At 32.6% G+C, this 25,133-nt stretch overlaps 3 protein-coding genes across 7 annotated transcripts; all 3 read right to left on the reverse strand.

Moving 5' to 3' along the window:
- Window positions 1–405: 405 nt before the first annotated feature.
- On the reverse strand, window positions 406–20,632 carry LOC110886427 (pumilio homolog 23). 4 transcript variants are annotated; one of them, XM_035978762.1, is made up of 11 exons: window positions 20,578–20,632; window positions 6,423–6,645; window positions 5,820–6,183; window positions 4,980–5,282; window positions 4,750–4,899; window positions 4,522–4,665; window positions 4,257–4,376; window positions 3,218–3,403; window positions 2,969–3,117; window positions 1,307–1,489; window positions 406–925 (listed from the first exon to the last, which is right to left on the reverse strand). In XM_035978762.1, the coding sequence occupies exons 2-11, from the start codon at window positions 6,593–6,595 to the stop codon at window positions 568–570; spliced, it is 2,130 nt and encodes a 709-aa protein (XP_035834655.1). In that variant the 5' UTR covers window positions 6,596–6,645; window positions 20,578–20,632; the 3' UTR covers window positions 406–567. The 4 variants fall into 4 exon arrangements, with proteins under 4 accessions (XP_035834655.1, XP_021989906.1, XP_021989903.1 ...); XM_022134214.2 differs by lacking the exon at window positions 20,578–20,632 and adding an exon at window positions 8,059–8,134; XM_022134211.2 differs by lacking the exon at window positions 20,578–20,632 and adding an exon at window positions 8,059–8,126 and having other exon boundaries at window positions 6,423–6,702.
- Window positions 15,740–19,033, reverse strand: LOC110883228 (protein FAR1-RELATED SEQUENCE 5-like). Its single transcript, XM_022131037.1, has 6 exons — window positions 19,012–19,033; window positions 18,477–18,542; window positions 17,569–18,373; window positions 17,218–17,476; window positions 16,438–17,001; window positions 15,740–16,267 (listed from the first exon to the last, which is right to left on the reverse strand). The coding sequence occupies exons 1-6, from the start codon at window positions 19,031–19,033 to the stop codon at window positions 15,740–15,742; spliced, it is 2,244 nt and encodes a 747-aa protein (XP_021986729.1).
- Window positions 20,633–22,469: 1,837 nt separating the features above from the next.
- On the reverse strand, window positions 22,470–23,412 carry LOC110883353. Of its 2 annotated transcripts, none has more exons than XR_004869888.1 (4): window positions 23,278–23,412; window positions 22,992–23,151; window positions 22,828–22,920; window positions 22,470–22,667 (listed from the first exon to the last, which is right to left on the reverse strand). XR_004869888.1 is itself a non-coding variant. In XM_035978763.1 (4 exons), the coding sequence occupies exons 1-4, from the start codon at window positions 23,323–23,325 to the stop codon at window positions 22,572–22,574; spliced, it is 447 nt and encodes a 148-aa protein (XP_035834656.1). In that variant the 5' UTR covers window positions 23,326–23,411; the 3' UTR covers window positions 22,470–22,571. The 2 variants fall into 2 exon arrangements, 1 of the variants encoding a protein (XP_035834656.1); XM_035978763.1 differs by having other exon boundaries at window positions 23,228–23,411.
- Between the last annotated feature and the right edge of the window lie 1,721 nt (window positions 23,413–25,133).

Consider the following 25,133-nt stretch of genomic DNA (forward strand, 5'->3'; position numbering starts at 1 on the left):
GTCCCTGTGGTTTGGGCCATTTTGCCAGTTTAGTCCAAAGGTTTCATTTTTAACCTGTGGGTCCAAAAAGGTTTTATAGTTGCCATTTTAGTCCACTTGGTTAACTTCATCCATTTTTTCTGTTAACGAGAAGGCCAATTCGGTCATTTTGTATGTAATTCTGTTAACTAAAAGGGCAATTCAGCCATATAAAATGACCGAATTGGCCTTCTCGTTAACAGAAAAAATGGATGAAGTTAACCAAGTGGACTAAAATGGCAACTGCGAAACCTTTTTGGATCCAGAGGTTAAAAATGAAACCTTTGGACTAAACTGGCAAAATGGCCCAAACCACAGGGACTAAAATGGCATTTAACTCTTTTCTATTTAATTTTTGCAGTTTAGTTGCTAAAACTCTAGCTTTGTTTATCTTAAAGTAGTTCATAACTTCATATTCCAACTTATATGTAACAAGCAGTTTAGACTTTAGAAATGTGAATACTAGTCATCTATTACACTTTTAACCATCATAACTGAAAACATAAATAAGATAACAATCTTACACCTTTGGTTACGCTTCAGTTGAAGTCAACCGTCAAGCTTTCTTTTCCGATGTGATTTTTTGCTTTTTGCAACGTCTTCCGTGGTGTGTTTGGTGAATTTCGCCGGACGGTTTTCGTTTCCATCTGAGTGGCGTTTTTGGCCCGAGGATTTAAACGGTTTATTAGCAAGGAACGGAGTGTGAGAAGAAGTTAGTTGAGCATTAATCTCTTTCCGCATATCTTTGAGCTTCTCTTGCTGTGATTTTGGACGATCGTGTGTTGAATTTGCTTCTTTATATGATGACGATTTTGTTGTGTTTGATCCGAAAGTAGAAATGAAATCGTTGTATGTAGATTCTCTTGAAGTTTGTCTTGACTTCCATTGATCGGGTCGTTTTGCATACCTGTTAAAAGAATAAAACTCATAAAACTCGATGTTTTTTGCTAGAGTAAACTTCTGTTTTGCTCCCTGTGGTTTGGTCACTTTAACGGTTTTGCTCCAAACCTTTAAAAATAGCCATTTTACTCCCTGATGTTCCGGTTTTTTTGCCAGTTTGCTCCCCGCCTCTAACTCCATCCAAATTGTTTGTTTTTCCATTTTGCTCCCCGCAGGGAGCAAACTGGCAACAAAACCAAAACATCAGGGAGTAAAATGGCTATTTTTAAAGGTTTGGGGCAAAACCGTTAAAGTGACCAAACCACAGGGAGCAAAACGGAAGTTTACTCTTTTTGCTATCAAAAGTAATTTTTTTTACTTAAAAATGTAGAAAGGAAAGAAAAAGTACCCGTCGAGATCAAATTTCCTCGAGAGATGTGGGCCCTGCTTTGTTTTTGAAAGCTCTGCTTGCACTTCTAACATTTCTGATACGATCGTTTCTCTCAAAGCGACACTACTCACATCAAAGCATTTGTCTACTGTAAAGGCACCCGATTGAAGTACTGAAAGTTCTCCAAAATGCCCTTTGAATCTTTAAAACCGACATAAAGCAAGTAAGAAAACTAAACATTAACAAGCGAGAAAAAATGAGAGCAAACCGCACAGCAGCCAGCTTTAAATTAAATTCAAAATAGAAACCAGCTAACATTTTAATACCAATTTTAGCGTCTGACCTAAATGTAATTTGGTTTAATCCTTAAATTGCTGATGTGGAACATGTTAAAAGTAATGACAAATAAGTAAGAACTAGTATTTTGACCCGCTACCGTCAAATATTTAACCCGGCTCGTTTTCAAACAAAACTTATGTCAGAACGTAAACCAACTTAAAACACATATGAAAATAAGCACAGAAACGTATTATATTTGACCTGACTCATTACCGAGAAAATTTACGTCGAAACGTAAACCAACTAGGATTTATAGCGAAACGTACTTAAAAATAGAGCATGTAAGAAAATAGTGTTTTTTTACGTTAAAGAATGGTACCACGCATTGCGGCAGAGTCGAAACGTAAAGTAACTCGAATTTATATCGCCTAGTGAAAATGTATTATATTTGACCCGACTCGTTTCTGAACAAAACGTAGACCAACCAAAAACGTACCTAAAAATAAGCACACAAACGTTTTATATTTGACCCACGTACATAAAATTACATAAAAATAAGCACGTAAAACTCAACGAGGTCAAAATGACATTTTACAAAGTTTTTAGAAAGCTAAGAGTGTAAGTGGCAATGCTAAAAGTTGAAGGGTTGAATATACAAAAAAAAACATATGGCAAAAAAAATAATAAAAATATTTTAAAAAATGATCTTATTGTAAAGTATAATGAATATACTAAAATATAACTCTTAAATGTTTAAATGAGGTGCTAGATTGAAAAGAGATGCTACATCAACATTTTGCAAAAAAAATATTAAAAAAATTATCAGCTACGGGTTGAGCATGTTACATGTTGCAACTTGTAATAAAATGTAACATGTTTGCTAGAACCGGTATGAAAGTGTATGGGTTACTAAAATAGGTAAAAGATAGAGTTAAATGCCATTTTAGTCCCTGTGGTTTGGGTCATTTTGCCAGTTTAGTCCAAAGGTTTCATTTTTCGCCTGTGGGTCCAAAAAGGTTTCGCAGTTGCCATTTTAGTCCATTGGGTTGAGTTCATCCATTTTTTCTGTTAATGAGAAGGGCAATTCGGTCATTTTATATGTAACTCTGTTAACTAGAAGGGCAATTCGACCATATAAAATGACCGAATTGCCCTTCTCGTTAACAGAAAAAATGGATAAAGTTAACCTAGTGGACTAAAACGGCAACGGTGAAACATCCTGGACCCAAAGGAAAAAAATGAAACCTTTGGACTAAACTGGCAAAATGGCACAAACCACAGGGACTAAAATGGCATTTAACTCTAAAAGATATAAAAGTTTGTTTTTATTTTGCATTATTTATTCCTGAAAAATATAATTAAAATTGATTTTTCACCATAAAATAAGATAAGCATACATACTTGATGATCAATTTACGCTTTTGTTTTCCAGAAGCTTCAGAATTAAGAAAAGCTTCAATAACCCTGGCCCCACCGGAGTCCTTTGTGGTGTCAAGAAGTTGATTTTCTTCCAAAGATGTCATACTCGAGATAAACGCATGAATGAAATCCTGTATAACACACACAAAACGATTAGAAAATGAAAAAGAGAAGCCAGAAAACATACATCCTAACAAATAATCATGGCAAAAACGACAAAAGGGCACGCACGGTAGGAAGTCGAAAAACCGTCTGAAGAATCAACGTCCCGATTGTATGCATTCTAGCACCACTCGGCCATTCCCATTTGGATTTATCCTTGCAGTAAAAATAATTATCAAGAAATAGTATCCGAGGAACAATGCATCTAGGGGGCTCATTTTCCATGCATACAGCACTAATGAGAGCTTGACAACACTGCAAAAAAGAGTAAAGATACCACAATTAAAAAATAATAAATAAAATGAAAAATACTAAGCTAGTATTTTGACCCATGCTGCGTTGAAGTTTAAAGTAACTCAAACTTATACCGTCAAATATTTGACCCGACTCTTTTTCGAACAAAGATTACGTCAAAACGTGGACCAACTGAAAATGCACATGAAAATAAGCACGAAAACGTATTATATTTGACCTGACTCATTACCCAGATAATTTGTGTCAGAAACGTGAACCAACTTGGATTTATGACGAAACGTACTTAAAAATAAGCACTTAAAAAATAGTATTTTTTTGCTTTAAAGAATGGTACCATGCGTTGCGGCGGAGTCGAAATGTAAAGTAACTCAAATTTATACCGCCTAGTGAAAACGTATTATATTTGACTCGACTCGTTTCCGAACAATACTTGGACCAACCAAAAACGTACATAAAAATAAGCACGTAAACGTATTATATTTGACCCACGTACATAAAATCATCATCATACTCAGTTAATCCCACCAATAGCAAAGCAAAGGTAGGGTCTGAGGAGAGTAAGATGTAGACAGCCTTACCTCTACCCCGTAGGAATAGAGAGGCTGCTTCCAGTGAGACCCCCGGCTCGACCCATGACATTTTACAAAGTTTTTAGAAAGATGAGGGGGTGTAAGTGGCAATGCTAAAAGTTGAAGGGTTGATTTGAACACAAAAAAAAATTGGATGGCATTATTGTAAATTTAGCAAAAAAACAATAAAATAGTAGAGGCTGTGTCTTAGGCACTATTCCTAAGACACCGTCTTTTGTTATATTAATTATTTAATAATTAATAGTTAATACTAATTTGCATACTTGTTGTTCATGAGTATTAAGCCTATGACATGCAGCAAGAAGAGAAGCAACAACTCCAGATTTTCCCATTCCGAAAATATCTTTAATTTTTTTGCCAAGTTCATTCCAGATCAGCGCCACCTGGAAATTACAAAAAGATTAGATTTTCATTCAACGCTTGATAATGATTGATCCCAAATAGAATAGAAAAAACATATTATCCATGAGATGTATTATTAAAATTTTCAAATATATATATAATGTTCCAAACTATACAATCGCTTACATGATCCTCATTTCTAGTATGAGAGATTAGCGCTTGGATAACAAAATTCCCACAGTGGTGCAAAGACATCTCAAATAACGAATCTTTGAAAACCTTTGATATTAACTCGTTGTACAAGGTGTCAGGAGCAACTTCCAAGATGACCTGCATTACGAAAGCATAAATATCAAAACAAATTAAATAGAGTGAAAGTGAAAATAAATTATATTAATAGTCAAACGGTCAAACCTCCATCAAGTGGCTAAAAGCAGGTTGTTTCACTAAACTCAAAAGTCTTTTGACAATATTGTTGTCTATAACGTTTCCTTTGAAGCCAAGAATAACGGGAATCGCATGCTTCAATTCATGCTCGTTTCCAGCCAATAACTTTAAAGCAGTCTGCAATATTGTCACAACAAATAGTCAACGTCAAACACACACTATATCGAAAGTTGAAACACCGTGAAAAGAGAACATACCTGTAAAACCAAGCTGCCGTATTGATCAACTTGCAAGAGTTCAATATCTTTTTTAGCAGCTTTAAGTATCTCCGAGACGAGAAACTTTAGCATATCAGGAAATCCTGGATGCAATCCGTGGGACCCACTTCCGTCGGATCGAGAAGACTTGAAATTCAACCGTTGTGCAAGAGCAGCAGATGACTTCTTCGAGTGAAAATCCGATGAATCTAACGGCATCCCTTTACAAAGACAAAGAAGACTTCGAAGAACATGTGATCCATGACAGTTAACCATCACATCAACAGGATTAACAACAATCGCCTGCAATAATACAATCATTCTATTATTTTAACGGTTCATAATTTCACTCAACTTTACAAGAATTTTTAGATCATTATATTTGATATGAGTAAAATGCCATTTTCGTCCCTGAGTTTTGGCCAGTTTTGTGACTTTCGTCCAAAGGTTTATTTTTTCGCATTTGGATTCAAAAGATTAGAAATCTTGCCATATTCATCCGGGTCATTAACTCCATCCATTTTTCTCCGTTACGTCAGGGGTATTTTCGTCTTTTTTGTTAACTTAAAGGGCAATTCGGTTTTTTTAATACTTGTACATTATGCTAAATGCTTGTACACAAAGGGGAAAAGCCTGAATTTCCCTTTAAGTTAACGAAAAAAGACGGAAATACCCCTGACTTAACTGAGAAAAATGGATGAAGTTAACGAGCCGGATGAAAATATCAAGATTTCTAATCTTTTGGATCCAGATGCGGAAAAACAAACCTTTGGACGAAAGTCGCAAAACTGGCCAAACTCAAGGACTAAAACGATATTTTACTCTATTTGAAATTTATACCTGACAAATATCATTCAAAGTCGCTTCAATAAGAGACTGGGTCCCGTTTTCTAGAACATGTGCCGCTAAAGACTTGAGAGCAGTTTCAGCCACATGTGATCCGGATCTATCCATGGAAATTTGAGAGAAATCTTTTGAACAGTTTTGTAAAAAGGTACAAAGTGGATCTAACGCACACCCTTGAAGAAGCGTTTGCAAAGTGTGACTTATGATATAATCAGTTGCGAGTTCTACTTCTTTCCCTCTAGTTTCTTCCAATGCATTGCCGCAAATAGACGATCGTTCTTCCATATCAATTTCAGTACCTTCGATAACGTTTGAAATCTCCGCAAAGTATTTTGCTGTTTCAGGATCAACCTGTTGTCTACAACACATCACAGCATACAATTAGTATCAGGGGCGAAGGATAAGAGGGGCGGGGAGGGGCGCCCCCCCCCCCCTGAATTTTTCGCTCAGTAGTGTTATATATGTAGTTTTCGTATAGAAATTTGTGGGTATATACGTTTTCGCCCCCCCCCCCCCCCGGGCCGAAAAATTCAAGCTTCGCCACTGATTAGTATGATTACATTCATACAAAAAAAGGATAAAAAGAAGTGTTCAAACCTTAAAAAGGATGTGTGTGGCACAGAAGATTCTTGATTGTTTGAGTATTGTTCGGATTTGTGAGTTCCACTGGCGGCACCACCAGATTCGGCACCTTTAGTTTTCTTCATTGATTTCCGACCCATGTTTCGTTTTCTTCCACCATGGTTGTAAGTATTATCCTCTCCGGCCATACCGCATTCGGTTATTGAATCACGGTTTCTAGGTCTTCTCAACGGTAGAGCTTTTGAGCCAATAGCAACCATTAGTAAACGCTAGCTGAAGTTTTTATACTCTATAAGGAACAAAAATATACTATAAGACAAGCACGAGGGTGCAAAAATTGTTTCCGAAACACACATAAACTCAATTAAAGTGGTAGATTATAGGAGTTCTACAACACAACAACCACACATGAAGCATAGGATAAAATTGGTGTTCCATAAGCCTGACAATCAAGCGATTCAGTCAGATGGGGTAACTGCCGAGGAAGCATTCGGGTCAGACAGGTACGGGTCATTTAAAAAAGACATTTTTTGTAAGGGTCAGAACAGGTTTTGACAAAAACGGGGTGTGGGTGGAAACAGGCCAGATACATGATCAAAACAAAATTGTGCATGCTACACAAACAAAACATGTATTACACAAACACTACACAAACAAGCACACCAAACCAAGAGATCGCACAAAGAGCAGAAAACTATGAATCCTTAAATATCAAATGAACACATAACACGACCAAAAAACCTCTTCTGTGTTAGCATTTACTACTACATAGCTTTCTTATTTCTCTATCAACAATTTCCTATTAAATCTTATATGACCAAAAAAACTTCAAACGTCAACACAAAACCGTGAAATCAACCGGTAGCAGTAAAAAACACACTAGTCAATATCTAAGCAGTTAATATCGGTGAGATATTGGTTATATCGGTCCCCAGGTAAAATATCGGTGTCAAATATCGGTACCATTATTATCGGCGATATTGACCGACATACATGGGCGGACCTAGCCTTTGGCCAGGGTGGGCGGCCGCACCCTTGAAAAAAAAATTAGTGTATATTTTAGGCAAAAAACCCGACCGCACCCCTTGAAAGTATGGTTGAACACCTCATCCGCACCCCCAACAAATAATTTCTGGGTTCGCCACTGCCGATATAACCATATATCACCGATATTTGACCGATGTATCACTGAATTATTAGTGTTAAATTGCTATATATATAAATTCTGCATTATATTTGAATTACCGATATCTCACCGAGATAACCTATATGTCAAATATTGGTCCTTGACCGATATCCGATATTTTACCCCGCATTAACTGCATAGGTCAAAATGGACCAAAGTTTGGCAGACCACAAAAGAAGCTACTTAATGAACAGCAAGATTTCATATAAATGATGAAAAACCCTAACCTTGAATCCTTAATTATCAAATGAACAAATAACATGAGACTTGATGACAAAATAAGCACATGTGTTTTGCACTTTTGCCAGTTTATCTCAAATTATCAACTAAACCCTAGAAAGTTATGGAATTTAAAGAAGCGAGCGTAAATTAATAGAAACAGTAAGCAGAAACATGACGCAGTGAATCAAAAATATATATGTTTTGATAAACGTAAAACTGTAAAAGAGAGAAGTACGTAATTACATGAAAGGAGCAATGGCGGTGAAGAATGGTTGAGCAGTAAGCTTCAGAAACTTTTTTTTTTCTGGTGCGGCTGCAAGAAGAAGAAGAAGACGGAGGAAAGTTAGTTTTTGCAATTAAACAACGGATTAAAGTGAATCGGCCCATTGGGCTTTAGCCCAGTTAAAGCAGGCTTTGCGAATAAATTTTGTGTATATTTTCAAAGGGTGGAGATAAAATAGGAAGTTTATTTCGCTAGGAAGGATAGGAAGCAATCCTAACCGTCCAATTGCAAAATCTACGGCCTAGATCAAAATCAAATTAAAACTGTCATTTAAACACGCTCTCCGGGGTTTCAGGGGTATTATCGTCAAATTCCAAAATAACCGCCGTTGAATATACACAGAAACTCTTCGAAAAAAAGTGCATTACGTTTTACACTTCCATTGAACAATCAAACACATACAGAAATTTTAGAAAATCATACTCCATTGAAGTTCATGGCGTCGTCGAGAGATAATTTGAAGGTTTACATTCGAGTTACTCAAAAGAAATCCATCTCAGAAAACCCTAAATCATCAAAGAAGCAAAAAAACATCATCAGCAGAGGAGAACATAGATGAACAAGAAAATATTAGCCGAAAATCAACAATGAAACAACAAAGAACTAGAAAACGAAAAGATATTTCAGACAATGGTAATTTTATCTACTTTTGCTCTTTAACTGAATTCAAGTTACGTTTTATGAAGTACAGTAGACCTAATATATCATATCCGTTCCGAAAAATAGTTAATGAGTTATATCTTCCACTATCTTAACATTTTTGTTAGTAGACACTACATTACGTTTTATGTTAAAACTATGATCTAAGATGCTAATGCTTCTAATGGGATTTATATATTGTCAATTAATGTGTTATACCTTAATAAAGTTGCAGAAACAAAGAGATTATTATTATCTAATTTTAAAACATTGCGTTTTATCTTTGAATTTGCTGAGATACATGTGTTGTTAACTATTTCCTGTTAAATAATAAGATGTAAATTATTGCGTTTTATCTTAAACTTGTTAATTATTGCTTTTTATCTTTAGAGTGTAGAGAATACATTACGTTTTATGTTAAAACTTAAAACTATGATCTAAGATGCTAATGCTTCTAATGGGATTTATATATTGTCAATTAATGAGTTATACCTTAATAAAGTTGCAGAAACAAAGAGATTATTATTATCATAATTGTAATCTAATTTTAAAACATTGCGTTTTATCTTTGAATTTGCTGAGATACATGTGTTGTTAACTATTGCCTGTTAAATAATAAGATATAAATTATTGCGTTTTATCTTAAACTTGTTAATTACTGCTTTTTATCTTTAGAGTGTTAACTAATTCGTTTTATCATAAATTTGTTAATTGAGATTGTTTCATTATTCTATTTAAAGTTAAAAAACAAGAGGAGAAACAAAAAAGGAGAAGAAGGAAAGTGGTGATCGAATCATCAGAAGAGACAGTTTCTGATTCCAATGATAAAAAATCTAGTCGAGCTATTGTTCTGCATACTTCCGAACAACAAGTAAATTCAGGTAACATAAAACGCATTTAACAAATTTCATGAAAAAAAAATATATGTTTTTGACACAATTCAATGTATCAGATGATGATTTTGTTGATCCACAACCAAGAGTTAACCCGACAAAAAATCAAAAGAAGGAAAAAGCAGAATCAAAACCAAAGAGATCACTGAGGAAAAAGAAAACAAAAGAACAACCAGAACAACAACCATATTATGATTACGACGGAAAAAAATCAACATAAGATGTGCAGTCCATAATCTAAAAGATTATATTGAAGGATTGTCAAAAGAGCAAAGGAATGCTGTTAGAGAAATAGGGTTTGAGAGCATACTAAAATTCAATCTGCATTCAGTTCCACGCAAATTCGGATATTGGCTGGTAAAAAACTTTGATGCTGAAAATGATGAGATAAATACCGGAGATGAAAAGATTAAGATCACAGTTGATATTTATCCAAAAGGTACTTCAAATACCAAATGGAAAAACAGAGATTGAGGAAAAATTGAGACCAAAAGACATTGATCTTATAATTAAATTCTGGCGCGGTCAATTCAGCAAAGATATATTGAAGAGAATGTATGCGCACAATTTGATTGGTTATTTATAATCAAGAAATGAGCTTGGAAGATTGTTCAAACTAAATTTCTTGGTTATATTTTTTACGATCATGGCAGAGGCAATGCAAAGTAGTAATGTTAATCAAAGATTCTTGCCATCAATGAAAAGTGACAAAAAAAACCCAGGATTTTAATTGGTGTGAATATATTCTGTCGGTTTTAAGGCGTACAAGAAGACAATGGCCTGGAAATGAGAAGCTCTTCAATGGACCTATTGCATTGTTATCGGTATGAAATCTGATCTTTCACTATTGCTTCATATTTGCTTAATGCTTGTTTAGACTCCTTGTTTATATTCTTTGTTTGTTTAAAACTATACTTTATAAAAAGCAATGTATATTATAAAACGCAATGATCTTTCATTTTTGTTTCTTTATATTCTTTGTTTGTTAAAACTTCTTTGCTACTGTAAAACGCAATGTTTAATGTAAAACTCAATATATTTAAAGTTTTGTAAGTTGTTTACAATGATTTATATTTTAAAACACATCAAAAATTTGAATTGATTATATTTCTAAAACGCAATGTTTCATACAGATACTTTATGCCTACAAAAAACAAGGATTTGACAATGCTGAAAACACTGAAAAGTTCTCTCTTGATAAAATTGACTCTACAACATTACAAGAATTTGAAGATGAATTGAAAATTGCTGCACAAAATGAGGGGAGATGTCTTGTAATGGATAAAAAGAAAAAAGTCAGAAAGAATAAACAAAAAAAGAAAGATGAAAAGGATGAATTTTATGTTTATCCAACTGAATCCGAGAATGAAAACGAAGAAATTTTAGAAAATGAATTTGAAGAAAATGATGAAGACGATGCTGAAGAACAACCAATCACCTTACTTAAAGCTGCAACAGACTGGATTGATCAAGAAAATCAAGAAAATGTTCAAAACAGCCCAAATAAAACCAACGAAACTGAGAAAACACCAACAGAAAGTGGAGGTTCATGGGGGCAATTCTTCATTAAACCATCAATAGGAAATAAAGATAAAATGTGGGTAGACAGTCAAAGCCGACTGCGTAATTTCATGCCATCACAAAATCAAAGTGAAGGTCTTTCTGACATTCATTCAACAAAAACTGGCGATGAAATGTGAAGAACATTGAAGATAAAAAATCAAATGAAGAATAACTTGTGAATGTTTTGGATGATTATATAAAAGGATTTGAAGAAATTTTTGAAAAAATCCAATCACGTGTAGATGAGATTGTGGAAGAATATCCAAACAGTGAGGCTCTTCATAACAAAGTAAATGAATGGGTGTCATTGATTGAAAAATTAAACCATCAAGCAAAAAAGCACAAGAAAGTTGATATTGATTCAACTATGATGGAAACACCATCAAGATTCCTAAATTTGAGCCAAAATGAAGACACTGAAAATCAAATCATTTCAACTCCATTGATTATACAACGCAATGATGATGATGATGCAAAACGCAATGAGGATTACACAGCTGTAGTCCAGTCCTCCAATCCAGAAAAAATCAGTAACAATGACCCTGCATCTATTCTGCAAACACACATTGAAAAACCTTCAATTGAACAATCATCATTTAGCGAAGAAACTCCATCGTTAATGTTGGAGATGATCAAAAAGACAGATGAAGAAGAAAAAAAATCAAATCAAATGAAAATTCAAGATAATGAGGTACCATCCTTTGATTTGAAAATTTCTCAGTTGTCTTCAAATGTTGATGAAAATGAAGTTGAAGTTGATGCTACTCCTCACGCTGCACAAACCGAAATTCAAGCGGAGTCTGAAAATAGATCAATCGAAAAAGAAGTTCAAATTACTGGAATCCAAACAATGTTTGATAGAATTGAAGAACAGGATAATACTGAAAAGCAAATCAGTGATCTAATTCAAAACACATCATTCCTCAACCCACAAGAAGATCCGTATAAAACACCTGCAAAATCAGTTCATCAAGAACAACCAACAACAGATATAAGCAAAACAGAAGAAATAATCACAAGGATGGTACGACCTGATCGTGAGAAAAATTTACCAGAAGTATTTTGCTCACCGTATTATCTAAGACAAGTAGCAATGAAGGAAGCAAGAACGTCACATGAAAACAACATATCGGGATATGCTTTCCATGCAGAAGGAGAAATGATGTAAAAATTCATTTATATACACAGGGATACTCTCTTTGAAAAATATAATTTAATTATTAATTTTTTTTTGCAGGGATACTCTCTTTGAAATTAAAAATCATGTATTTCTATATAGATATGCTGCTGAAACAATGAGGCCATGATTGGAAATCACAGGAGAAGTAATCAATTGTTGGTCATATATTTTGAATGAAGAAGAAAAAAGAAGATTAAAAGACAACAAAACTCCAAGATTTTTCTATACTATTCGAATGCTGGTATGATATATAAAACTCAATTTTTCTGTTTTCATATAATCATGTATTTTGAAGTTTGATTGAATGAAGTTTTATAAAACGCAATTGTTGTTTTATTTCTATAATAAAAAGCATAAAAAGCAATCTTTACTTTGTTTGAATGAAGTTTTATAAAACGCAGCTGTATGTTTTATTACCTTCATAAAACGCAGCTTTATGTTTTATTAACTTCATAAAACGCAATAATATGTTAATTTGTTTAATTTTACGCAGGCTTTCCCAATGAATGATAAGGAAGAAACTGAAAATAAAGAAAAGATGATAGAAACATTCACAATGAACATAGAAAAAATTCTTCAAGGTGCAAAGCTAAAAGACATAAAGGATTTTAAAATTATCCTAGTCCCGATTCTCTATATACAGCATTTTTTTGTGATCTCCTTCAATCTTGAAGAGAAACAAATATTCATCATTGACAACAGCGCCAAAGAAGAAACAAATGAAGCTAAATATGGGAATGTGCCTGAAAATACAGTAAGTATTCTTACTTATGCTTTTATAACACAAATATAAACCACCTAATCTTTTTGTTTGATTTTTTTTTCCGTAGAGGGATGCTTTGGCAGCTTACCTTAAATCTGTTGGACATGAAAAAACAGATAATATAAGGGGAATAACCCCTGTTAGAATGCAGATGAAATGGAGGACACAATATAACGGCATTGACTGTGGTATATTCACTATGCGTCATATGGAATGTTATCATGGAGAACCGGTCGAAAAATGGGATTGTGGGTTTAACATGGAGTATGAAGAACCTGCAAGGGGTAAAAACAAAAAACCAGTCAACAAACAGACCACACAACTTGAAGATTTAAGAAGAAAGTTCATTGCGAAGATATTATTGCACGAAATAAACGAACAAAGAGATTATGTTATTCAGGACTCAAAGAAGTTTCGAGACCTCAGTGCGAAACTTAAAAAACAATCCTATGACACTAGTTTAGATAGGATTAAAGACAGGCTTTCACTTGCTGGTTTACTTTGATTTTGAAATGCTACTTATTATAAAACGCAATGTTTTTTGATTTAGCATGTTTTTAGTATAACTCATAATTTTCTTGAACTTGCTAGTTACTTTGATATAGAAATGCTACTTATTATAAAACGTAATATTTTTTCATATAACGCAATATTTTGATGATATTTTAAAATGCACTTTTTGTTTGTTATTTTAAAACCCAATATGTATCCTTTAAAATTATTTAAACATTATTTTGAAAAAAATTTATAAAATATATATACAATTTATAAAACGCATCATTTTAATAGTATGATATAACTCAACATTATCAATTTTAAGTATTAATATGTTTGGAATATAAAACACAATGTTTTTTTAATTATTTATTTCCAAACATATAACGCAATATAATTTATAACGCATTGATTTTTTTTTACAATTTTTATAAAACAAAAAACAAATTTAAAACATAATTACAACAAAGGACAATAATAAAAAAAATATATTATAATCTTCTAAAACGAAATGTTATAAAAAATAAAATAATATACAATATATGAATACTGTATGTGTGATTGAAATTTATACAGTTGATTAGACCAAAAGACTTAAAAAGCCTTTTGGATTCCTGATACCAAATACTGTATGATTGAACAATCAATTCAAAGAAAAAAATAAAAAATAATCATTTTTAAGTTGATTCAAATTCCTCTACCAATATATAAGAACATAAACCCTAAACTATTTTCACATTGCTCTCATCATACTCCAAAAAATACACCAAAATACCCAACACAAACAAACCCTAAAATGGCTAATCAACAACTCTCAGTTTGGTGGCTTAAAAGAGGCAATTTCGTTCTTCAATTCCTTGATGGAAAAAAAATAAAATACCATTCCGTTGCTTCTGTTCTTCAAAACTGCAATGAAAATGTTTTGAAAAGGATGAACGAAATAGGTATACCACCTTCTTATTACACAAGTCAAACAGCCGCACTGTTCAGAATTCTGAACAAGAGATATGGTAATCCGAATCAAACTGAAACTGAAGATACCCAGGTTACATCTTGGGAGTTCATTAAGGAAACATTCAAAGTTTCAGTCACTTGGGACGATGGTGAAGTGGAGATGTATGACCCAAAGGACATATCTAACAGTGAGGATCTAAACTTTTTGAAGCAGTTATCTGAAATACCAATCATCAACAACTCTGGTAGCAAATTTGCAGAGAAGCTCCAAAACGCAGTGGTCTCTCAGGTTGAACTTTGGGTTGAATCTGAAAGTGATGAGGAAATCCCTGATGGAAGCTTAGGGTTCTCATCAGAAGAAGAAACAAACTTTGATCCATGAAGCTGATTATGCTTGTAATTTTTCTTTAATTTTGTAGGTTGAAAACATCATGTTTGTTTAAAAACTATCATCATCTATATATCGCAATGTTTATTATATCCAATTGCATTTCTTGTTTAATTTTATGTATGATCTGTGTGATAATTATAAAACGGAATAACCAAAAAAAGCTGATATGTGATTTGGATATCCTTGATAGAAGATTAATGTTCTCATCATTTCTTGTTTAATTTGATATATGATCTGTGTTACAATAAAAAGCAATAATCAAAATATATTGTTCTATGTATAAAACGCAATCTTTATGATATCCACTTGCATTTCTTGTTTAAAATATATTAATGTTCCCTCCAAGAAGATAGTGTTTAAAATATATTGTTCTATGTATAAAACGCAATCTTTATGATATCCACTTGCATTTCTTGTTTAATTTGATCTGTGTTACAATAAAACCCAATAATAAAAAAAATCCAGTTAAATTAATTGTTCTATGTATAAAACGCAATAAAAATATATTGTTATCATAAAACTTAATTAACCATAACAATCTGATATTTATGAAGGATATGTCAAAACGTAGTAACAAAAAGAGATGAAATCCATATATCATAAAACGCAATGAATTTTTTTTTTTTTACTTATTGATATCTAATATTGACAGAATTTGTATACATAATTACATTCCATTGCTAGAACCTATAGCATTAGCAGAAACCTTATCTTTACATGTGCGACTGTTATGTCCTTTTCCACCACATACACGGCACGATTTCTAGATCTTTGATGATTTCTGAATTGCAATCTCACGATTAGACTTGATCCTTTTTTGAACACCGCATCCTTTGGTCCTTATTTTTATCGGGACACGAATCATAGAATCCGATTTTTCTAAGTTCCTTCCAATATCAGCAAATCTTTCTTTGCAACTAGGAGGCGGCGCAACAACCATAACCTCATCTGCTTTATCAATATAACTTTTAATATGATCCCTGTAACGACACAATTCATCTAAATCGCCAACCAGCCTATTAACCACATACTCATTTGCAACAACAATTTCTCTATAAACTTTATCAATTGCACTATTCCTACCAATTTCATCAAACCGAATATTGGAATGATTTGATCCAACTGAAACAACATCTCTCATCCATCTTCTATGAACATATCTTCTAGGAAACTCACTTATATCTTCATACCGTAATACGTAAAATATATGGCGGCACAATATACCAAATTGTTCAAACCGTTTGCAAGAACAACTTATACTTAAACCATCTTCTTGTTTGCTGTATTCCACCTGTAAAAAAGATTAAAAAGTTATATAAAATTAGTGAAATGTAATATAAAACGCAATGAATAGTAAATATAATACAGATAGAACCATATGATAATATAATGATAAAACGCAATAAAAGATGAAAAATAAAACGCAATAGATATTTAAACAAATATAAATTTAAAAAATACCTTGAAAAAAGATGTGCATGGCTGTCTGAAATCCTTTATTTCAAAATACTGAACATCACCCACAGTATCAACAGACTTTGACATACACTTTGTAATGGCAGCATCAATTTCAATCTGAATATCCTTAAAAATTGTTTGGGTATATATTTCTGATGCTTGTTTCTCCAATACAAAGTCACTCCAGGGTTTACACTGAATATACCTTGTATCATGATCATTCCTCCTATGCTCATGCCTTTGAATATCCATTGCAGTCTCAAAATGAGTAAAAAATTCAACAAGTGTGCATCTTGGATTGCAAATCTGACCAAAGAAGTAATTCTCGCTTTCACATCTTGACGTAGTACGCATAAGTCCAGCCAAATCCTCTCCTTGGTAATAAGCAGGAATCCAATCAAATCGAAGATCGTACATATCTTTTAACCACTCATGATTTTCCAATCCAAAAGTAGACATTATTGAATGCCACTCAGTTTCAAAATCTTCTGGAATAATAGTATCATTCCAAACAACATGAGTCATTCTTGTATTAAAATCAGTGTTTGCTGACAAAACAGGACCAACCTGAATAAAAAATTATAAAATTATTAAACATAAAACGCAATAATTTAAAAACCAATATATTGAAAATGATAAACAGAATGCATTAATGGTAAAAGGCAATTGTTTTGTAATTCTATTGATAAAAATGTTAGGGGATCTTATTGTATAATACATAAAATGCAATAATAAAAACAATATATAATTCAAGTTTGTTATATCATAAAACGCAGTAAATACCTTTGTCTTCAATTTCTCCCATATATGCCACATACATAACCTATGCCTACTTCTTGAAAGTACATCCTTAATAGCTCTCTTCATTGCAGCATCTTGATCAGTAACAACAACTTTAGGCTCACTTCCAAAAGCATTAAGAAAGCACCTTAAAAGCCATCTATAAGAATCTGCAGTCTCCGAACCAAGTAATGCACCACCAAATGTGACATTCCTAAAATGATTATCAATACCAGTAAATGGTACAAAAACCAAATCATACCTGAATAAAAACAAATTAAAAAGGCATTAAAAAATTAGAACAGCATATATAACGCAATAGAATATATAACGCAATAAATCAAAAAAACTTACTTGTTTGATTTATAAGTAGCATCAAAACCAAATATGTCACCAAACACTGTATAATTTTTTTTTGATTGCTCATCAGCCCAGAAAAGCCCTTTCAATCTTCTATCTTCACCAATAACATAATCACATGTGAAACCAGGACAACATTCTTTCTTCCTAATAAGACGCCTAACTACCATTTCAGCATCATACTCTCCGATGTAAAGATTCAAATCCCTTCTATAATTCTTACAATCAACTTTACTAGCACCAACTTCACCAAAACCACCATACATTGTTTTCATAATATTGAATGCTTTAACAGGTCCAATATTGATTGCAGACAATCCAGATATAAAACTTTCTTTCACATAATCGATACTTCTGGCAGCCGGCAAGAAATGAATATCTTCATCTTCAACAAAGATATGATTATGTTCTTCTTCAAAGTAGTAGATTTTAAACATATTGTTCTCTAATATTAGTTTCACATGAGCATTGCATCCAACTCTTTTTGAACCTCTATTACGTCTAACAATCTTTTTACTATTCTCAACTGAACCAGAATCTATTTCTTTGCTAACATGAAATCCTTCTCTTGAACAGACAATATACCTTATTGTCACCAAACCACCAACATTTTTCCAAGAAGTATTTTTTCTTGCAGAAAAACCTGCAGCAAGTGCATATCTCTGATAAAATGCAAAAGCCTCATCAAATGACTTAAAAAACATTCCAACAACAGGTGTAATAGATCCACTGACTTTAGGTTTGAAAAACTTTCTTCCACTCTTTGTGCATAGACGTTCCTCCCACTTAGAAATAATATCTGAAACAATTAAAAAACTATAAAACACAATATCTCTTAGAGAATAATGTTTCTAGAAATAAAACTAAAAATATATTAATAAAAATTTAAAAAAAATACAAACCTTTAAAGTTTATAAAAGCATAAAAAGCATAAAAAGCAATACGTTCAGTAAAACGCATCATGTGATCTGAAACACTTAACAAAAAATCATAAAAAGCAATACAACATATATAGTAATGTGTTTACTGTTAAATCTCAAAAATATGTTAATAATAATTTAGAAATACAGACATTTAAGGTTTGTATATCAACTATTATGGATAAAAGCATAAAACGCAATACATTCAGTAAAACGCATCTAATGATGAACAAACAAGAATTGTACAACAATAACAGTTATAGCTTCATTATTACATAAATCTTAAACTAAAAGTTTGTATGAATATAATTTAAGTAATAACATAAAACGCAACTATTCACTAAAACGCAATAAATGATGAAGAAGCAAAACAAACAAATTATGTTAAATTATACAACAATAACAATTAAACTTATGAAAAATCAAATATTAATTACAGAAAAACGAATTATAAAACGTAAAACAATGAAATTTGGACAAAATAACAAAAAATTACTCAAATTGAAGCTAAACATACCAGCAGAGTCTGACGAAGACATTGAAGTTATCGAATTGACAAACGAAAGAAGATTAATGTTTGAAAAGAGATGAATTTGCGATCGATGGCGATTTAGGGTTATTGAATCTTCAATTCTGTTATGAGAGTGATGAACTAAGAAAAGAAGTAACAGAATCTATAAATTAGAACGAAGATATGATGATGTAAAAAGACGAAAAAGCCCACGCGTGCAAAAATTTAAAAAAAGATGATGAACGACTGAGATTGCTTCCTATCCTTCCTAGCGAAAATTAACTTCCTATTTGATCTTTTCCCTATTTTCAAAAGGCATCACAACAAACAACATAAACCACAACATTATCCAAAACAAGACAAGTCATTATTCAAAACAAGACAAGTCAAACTTCCTCCATAAATCCCAGATGATTGAAACAGCCCTCTGTTCCAAAAAAAAAAAACATAGGATCTCTATCTCTTCTATAGGGCATGTTTGACTAACCTTTTTGAAACAACTTATTGACTTATTAGGTTTTTGAAAAGTCATAAACTCTAAAATGATGTTTGACAATATGAGGGTGTATGTGAGGGGAAAAGTGATTTTTTTTCAAAAAGTCACTCCATACTGACTTTATCAAAATGTCAATAAGGAGTTTTATAAGCACTCTCAAACACCCCCATAATCTTGGACAAGTTGAGGGAACCTTGGTTATACCACGAGTTAGCGCGACCAATATTTATTTCACAATAATAGTTCATGATAATAGTTCGAGCAATAATGTTTACGAAAGGCCAACTACGAAGTATTGGGTTCTCCAGATAATTGTCTTCTCGATAATTGAGTTTTCTATAAGTTACGAGTTCTCTAGAAATTATGAGTTCTCTAGTTTTTGAGTTCTCTGGGTTTTCCGAGTACTTTAGGTTTTCGAGTTCTCTAGAGAAAATGATCTCACGAAAACCTTGAGTTCTCGAGTTTTTATGGGTTCTCTACAGAATGAGTTTTCTAGAGAAAAATGATCTTGTGTCGAGTTTTTATGAGTTCTCTAGTTATGTTGAGTTTTCTATAAAAAGCGAGTTAATTTTCGAAAATTACCAAGTTATCTCTTATTTGAGCTATGACAATTATGGATTATTTCAAAAAATTAAGAGATAATAATGTTTCATAACATTATACTTTAATAATAATTATCCTAGATTTCGAAATATTTTTATTGATAGACCATATCACAAAGTTGAAAATATTACGGGTAAAATTTAATCAAAACTAGGAAAAAACACAATCTTATTGATCGATTCATCCATAATATTAATAAGTTTTCGAATTCTATGATGAATACGAAGAACACCTTCAAATAATTTTATACAATTTTCATCTAGAATCAGAACCTTAACAGGAGTTCGGATTTTTTATAATGTTGAAAACGTGAACATCATGTGTTAAAACATTTTTCATCAAACCTTTTGTTTTCCAGTTTTAATTCCATATTTGGGGAAAACAAACATAACTGATTTTTAGTAACATATGCTCCAATACCACATGTTGATCAGTTCTGTAAGTACATAATGGAAAACATGTAAATATTATACCTTTTACAGCATTCAGGTCAGCAAATAATCCAGAGAAACTGATGCAACCATCGAGGTAGACCGTAGATATGATAATCAGCTTGATCCGGTTCCCGTTTAGAGTGTATATGAGTGATGAGATTTAGGAGTTCAAAAGAAGAACTTGAGATTGTGGGAGAGAGAGGAGGTCGAAATTTGTGATGTTATGATAAGAGTCTTACCTTTAACCCTCTCTAATCTTCACTTTGAATACACACAAGGAGAAATCTTTAGTAGTTACTAAGGTTAATATTGTCCATCAACAATTACCAACTACTATTAATAAGGTATAATTATTATTTTGATACATTATAATATAAATGATTACAATGACTATGTGATTAACTACACATATATATATTCGCATGCAATTCAAATTCATATTATTCAAGTCCAATCGAAAAAAGAAATACGTGAATTTTTTATTCTATGATGAAAACTTTTTTAACTTTTGTGTATATTTTCAAAAGGTCGGTCCAGCTGCTTTTTACTGGATAAAGCACAAAACAAGAAATTTAAAATGCTGACACCAAAGATAAGTTAAATGTTTCATGCTACCTATTTATGAGTGCGCGTGCTTCCTTAGTTCATTGCCTCTTCTAACTTAGCTGGATATTCTTCACCAACGAATTTATGAAGTGGGTGCATCTTTGTATACAAAAGCCCTTTTTTTAACGGTAAACGAAAGAATATCATTTCCACCAAAAGCCTAGCAAGTTGATAGACTAAAAACACCATATAAACCAAAATCCACCAGCAATCATCACAACAAACAACAATAGACAACACAAATCACAACATTATCCAAAACAAGACAAGTCAAACTTCCTCCATAAATCCCAGGTGACTGAAACAGCCCCCGATCGACTTCTGATCCACAAAAAACTTAGGATCTTTATCTCTTTTATAATCTTGGACAAGTTGAGTGAACCTTGGTTATACAACCTATCATTCCGCATCATCCACATACGATATACAAAAGCTTATTACAACATCAGTTTAATGAAAAGTGGAACCATCATTGTATTAGTTAGACGTATCACTAAATACCTTTTATCTAAACTTATTATAGCAGCAAATCAAACAAACTGGATGTATTGTTGTAATTGGTTCAACACACATTTACATCAAAACCCATTATGGTAGTGAATCAAAATTGGAGTTGGACACATTGTTGTGAAATGTAAAACACATTGTTGAATAAATGTGTATTGAAACTTGTTTCAGTTAGAATTGTTGTAGTTAACAATTTATTAAACCGTTTCAAAAAATTCATTTTATAATTTAACTTATAGATTCGAAAACCTAAATCATATTAAAAATATTTAAGATTAAAAATTAATGAAACATGGGTATTTCTTTAATTCAAATAAATCGAACGTGTAAACACTAGTACAGAAGTGAGCATTAGACGCGGTTAAAATAGTTTTTAGTCGCGGTTTCTAACCCTGACTTAAAATGCCGTGGCTAAAAATGTATTGTTTATAAGACGCGGTTTGCTGAACCCCGTCTTAAAATAAACCACCGCGACTAAAAAGATGTTCATACTTTCACAGATATATTTTTAGTCAGCATTATGAACCGCGACTTAAAATCGTTTTACAATTTTAGGAAAAGTTTTTAGTCAGTGTTAGATGAACCGCGACTTAAAGTCGTTTTACAATTTTAGGAAAAGTTTTTAGTCAGTGTTAGATGAACCGCGACTTAAAGTCGTTTTACAATTTTAAGAAAGGTTTTAGTCGGTGTTGGACGAACCGCGACTTATAACCAATGTTGTAAGTGCTGTCAAATTTCAAAACAAAAATTTGTAGTAAAAAAGAGAGGTAAAAATGACATAATATGCAGTAAAAAAAAATAATCTCCACTCCAACATAGACGTCAAATCCAATCAATCCTTTTATATATTCAACGTAGTCAAATCTGGACAAGTAAAAAGTGACCCAATACACATTCAACCCGAACAAACTATATTTAAACTAAGGAATGCTCAACCCGTCAAATAAAATTGGCATCAATTCCTTCAACGTCTTTTCTATATCTTCATCTGTAGCCACTTTAGTGTCGTTCCACATCTAAAAAATAGAAAATATTATAATTATTAGAAATTAGTTAACATCAACGAACAAATTGTTACCAACACATAACTACACGTATGTGTGTGTGAGCATTTTTGCGCATGTTATCTTGTATATACTTATGCACATCTAAAAAATAATTAAGAAATAGACTTACTCTGGGAAATTGCTTTTGATACACATTGACAAAGTCGAACATAGATTGAAGAAGTATATAGCCGCATTCCCATGTCTCAGCTTGTTGATTGCACTACAATAAATTAACAATCATTATTTATTCAAATTTTTGAAAATCAAACTAGAAATAGAAAACAAACTTACATTAACCATATCAAATGTGGGCTTTATTGGCAGCAAGGCGCTTTCAATCACACTTGTAAGAAGATAGCGGCTAGGATTCTTGTTGCCCTTTTTGAATAGTGAATCTAAAATATATACCTGTCGTACTTTTACGACAATAATGAACAAAGTCCAATGTCCACTACAAAAAGTAAAGTTAAAGCGTAGTTAACGAATTGTACTAATAAAACAAAGAAAGTTAATTAGATTAGACTTACTCGGCCAAATAAGGTGCAAGGATGAATTCTTTATCGTCATGATAACGCACCATAGTCCTAATGTGTTCTTCAACTTCTGCTCTCATTTCTCTACACATTTGACCACTGATTGTGTTCACGTTTAAAAAGGCACATTGGTTGTCTTTTTCAGCCTTTAGCACTCTATGCAGGTAGCTTAAACAAAAAAAAAAACTATGAAAAACTTAATGAATTCAGTTATATTTAAAAAAGATTATAGTGTTAAAGAACTTACGATGTAAACCAAAATATAGTAGTGATATCAACCCAGCCGTTGATATTCAGTGCTAACAATGATTCAGGTTCGACATGTATTGGACCCAACTCCATAGGAAACATAGTTTCATCTACATTGAAGGTCAGCTGAGTCTTCCAATCGTCCTTGATATGTTCTTTTAGTCGACGAACCATATCCTTGAACCATTTGGGTCTTAGTTGGATTAATTTCAAGCCTAGCTCAACTTTTTCGGCTTGCTTGTCCTGATCTGTCACTTTAGGTTGGGCCTGTTTTTCATTGCCTTTGGCCTTCTTTTGTTTTCCTTTAGGTTGCTTCGGGTTAGATTGTTTCCTTTTAGGCTTTTGAACTACAGCCTTTGTAGCCTAAAATATCAAACAATTTAATGTATATATGTATACAAACTCACACACACACATTTATCTATAATGGACTGATTTAATTACCCGTTGTGGTTCAACATGATGAGTTTGGTCCTCTTCAAACGCACTCATTCTTGTGTTGACAAGTGCATCACTATTGGCTAAAAAAACATTATCGTCATATAGTTCATTACTTCCAAAATAAACATCATTACTTCCAAACTGAACATTGACTTCAGGCGAAGGCTGCATCTAAAATAATAAACAATTTTTTATAATATAAAAACAATAAGCTAATAATAATAAACAATTTGTTTTAATATAAAACAAATACACTAATACTACCTCCGGTATATAAGCTTCAACACTTGGGTTGAAATCACACCGGGCGTCCAAAATCTACACTTAAAAAAAATATTATAGTAAAGTTTATTATAATAAAAGATAGACAAATAGATTAATCAATTAACCAAGCAAATACACCTTTATTAACTTCCTTGGCCATTGAATCAAGTGTAAAACTGTATCCTCCATCCGTGTTATTTTATCTTCTACAAAAGCCTCATCAAGGACCGGAATTCCCAAATATAGTGAATAGACTTCATCGACAAGTACTTTCACACAATGTTCGTGCATGGGAATGTCATTTCCTAAGTCTCTATCAGAACTAGGATATGCTTGACCAATGGCTATAGGTGTATCACCACTCCTCTTACTGAATGTATATAACAATTCACATTGGCATACCGTCTACAAAACCATATAAGGTTTAAATAAACTAGTAATCCATATAATGTTTTAATAAACTAGCATCCATATAACGTTTTAATAAACTAGTATATGTACCTGAATATCCGGATATATAACATGTGATGTACCCGAACCGCAAGTAGGTCCACGCAAACCCGGGCTCGCATCAATAGGTTGTCTCGGTTGGCTCATGTTCACCGTCGTGCTCACTTCCACCCTTTGTGTAGCACCTTTGAAATATGGACCCTTAACTTTTGTATGCCCTACAAACTCAACATCAAATATTACATCATTATATATTACATCATATATATATATATATATATATATATATATATATATATATGTGTGTGTGTGTGTGTATGTATTACCAATAGCACTTGAGACACCTCGTGTTCGACCGCCATGCTCACGTCCAAAAACTTTTGTTATTGGATCTTCCGACCCTTTTCCATAAGTTCCATCAACTATCATTTTTTTCTCAGTATCGATCTATATATCAAAAAGTAAGTATATAACCAAATTATAAATAATAAAGCAT

The sequence above is a fragment of the Helianthus annuus genome, chromosome 10 (genome assembly GCF_002127325.2).
Source record: "Helianthus annuus cultivar XRQ/B chromosome 10, HanXRQr2.0-SUNRISE, whole genome shotgun sequence".
Taxonomy (NCBI): domain Eukaryota; kingdom Viridiplantae; phylum Streptophyta; class Magnoliopsida; order Asterales; family Asteraceae; genus Helianthus; species Helianthus annuus.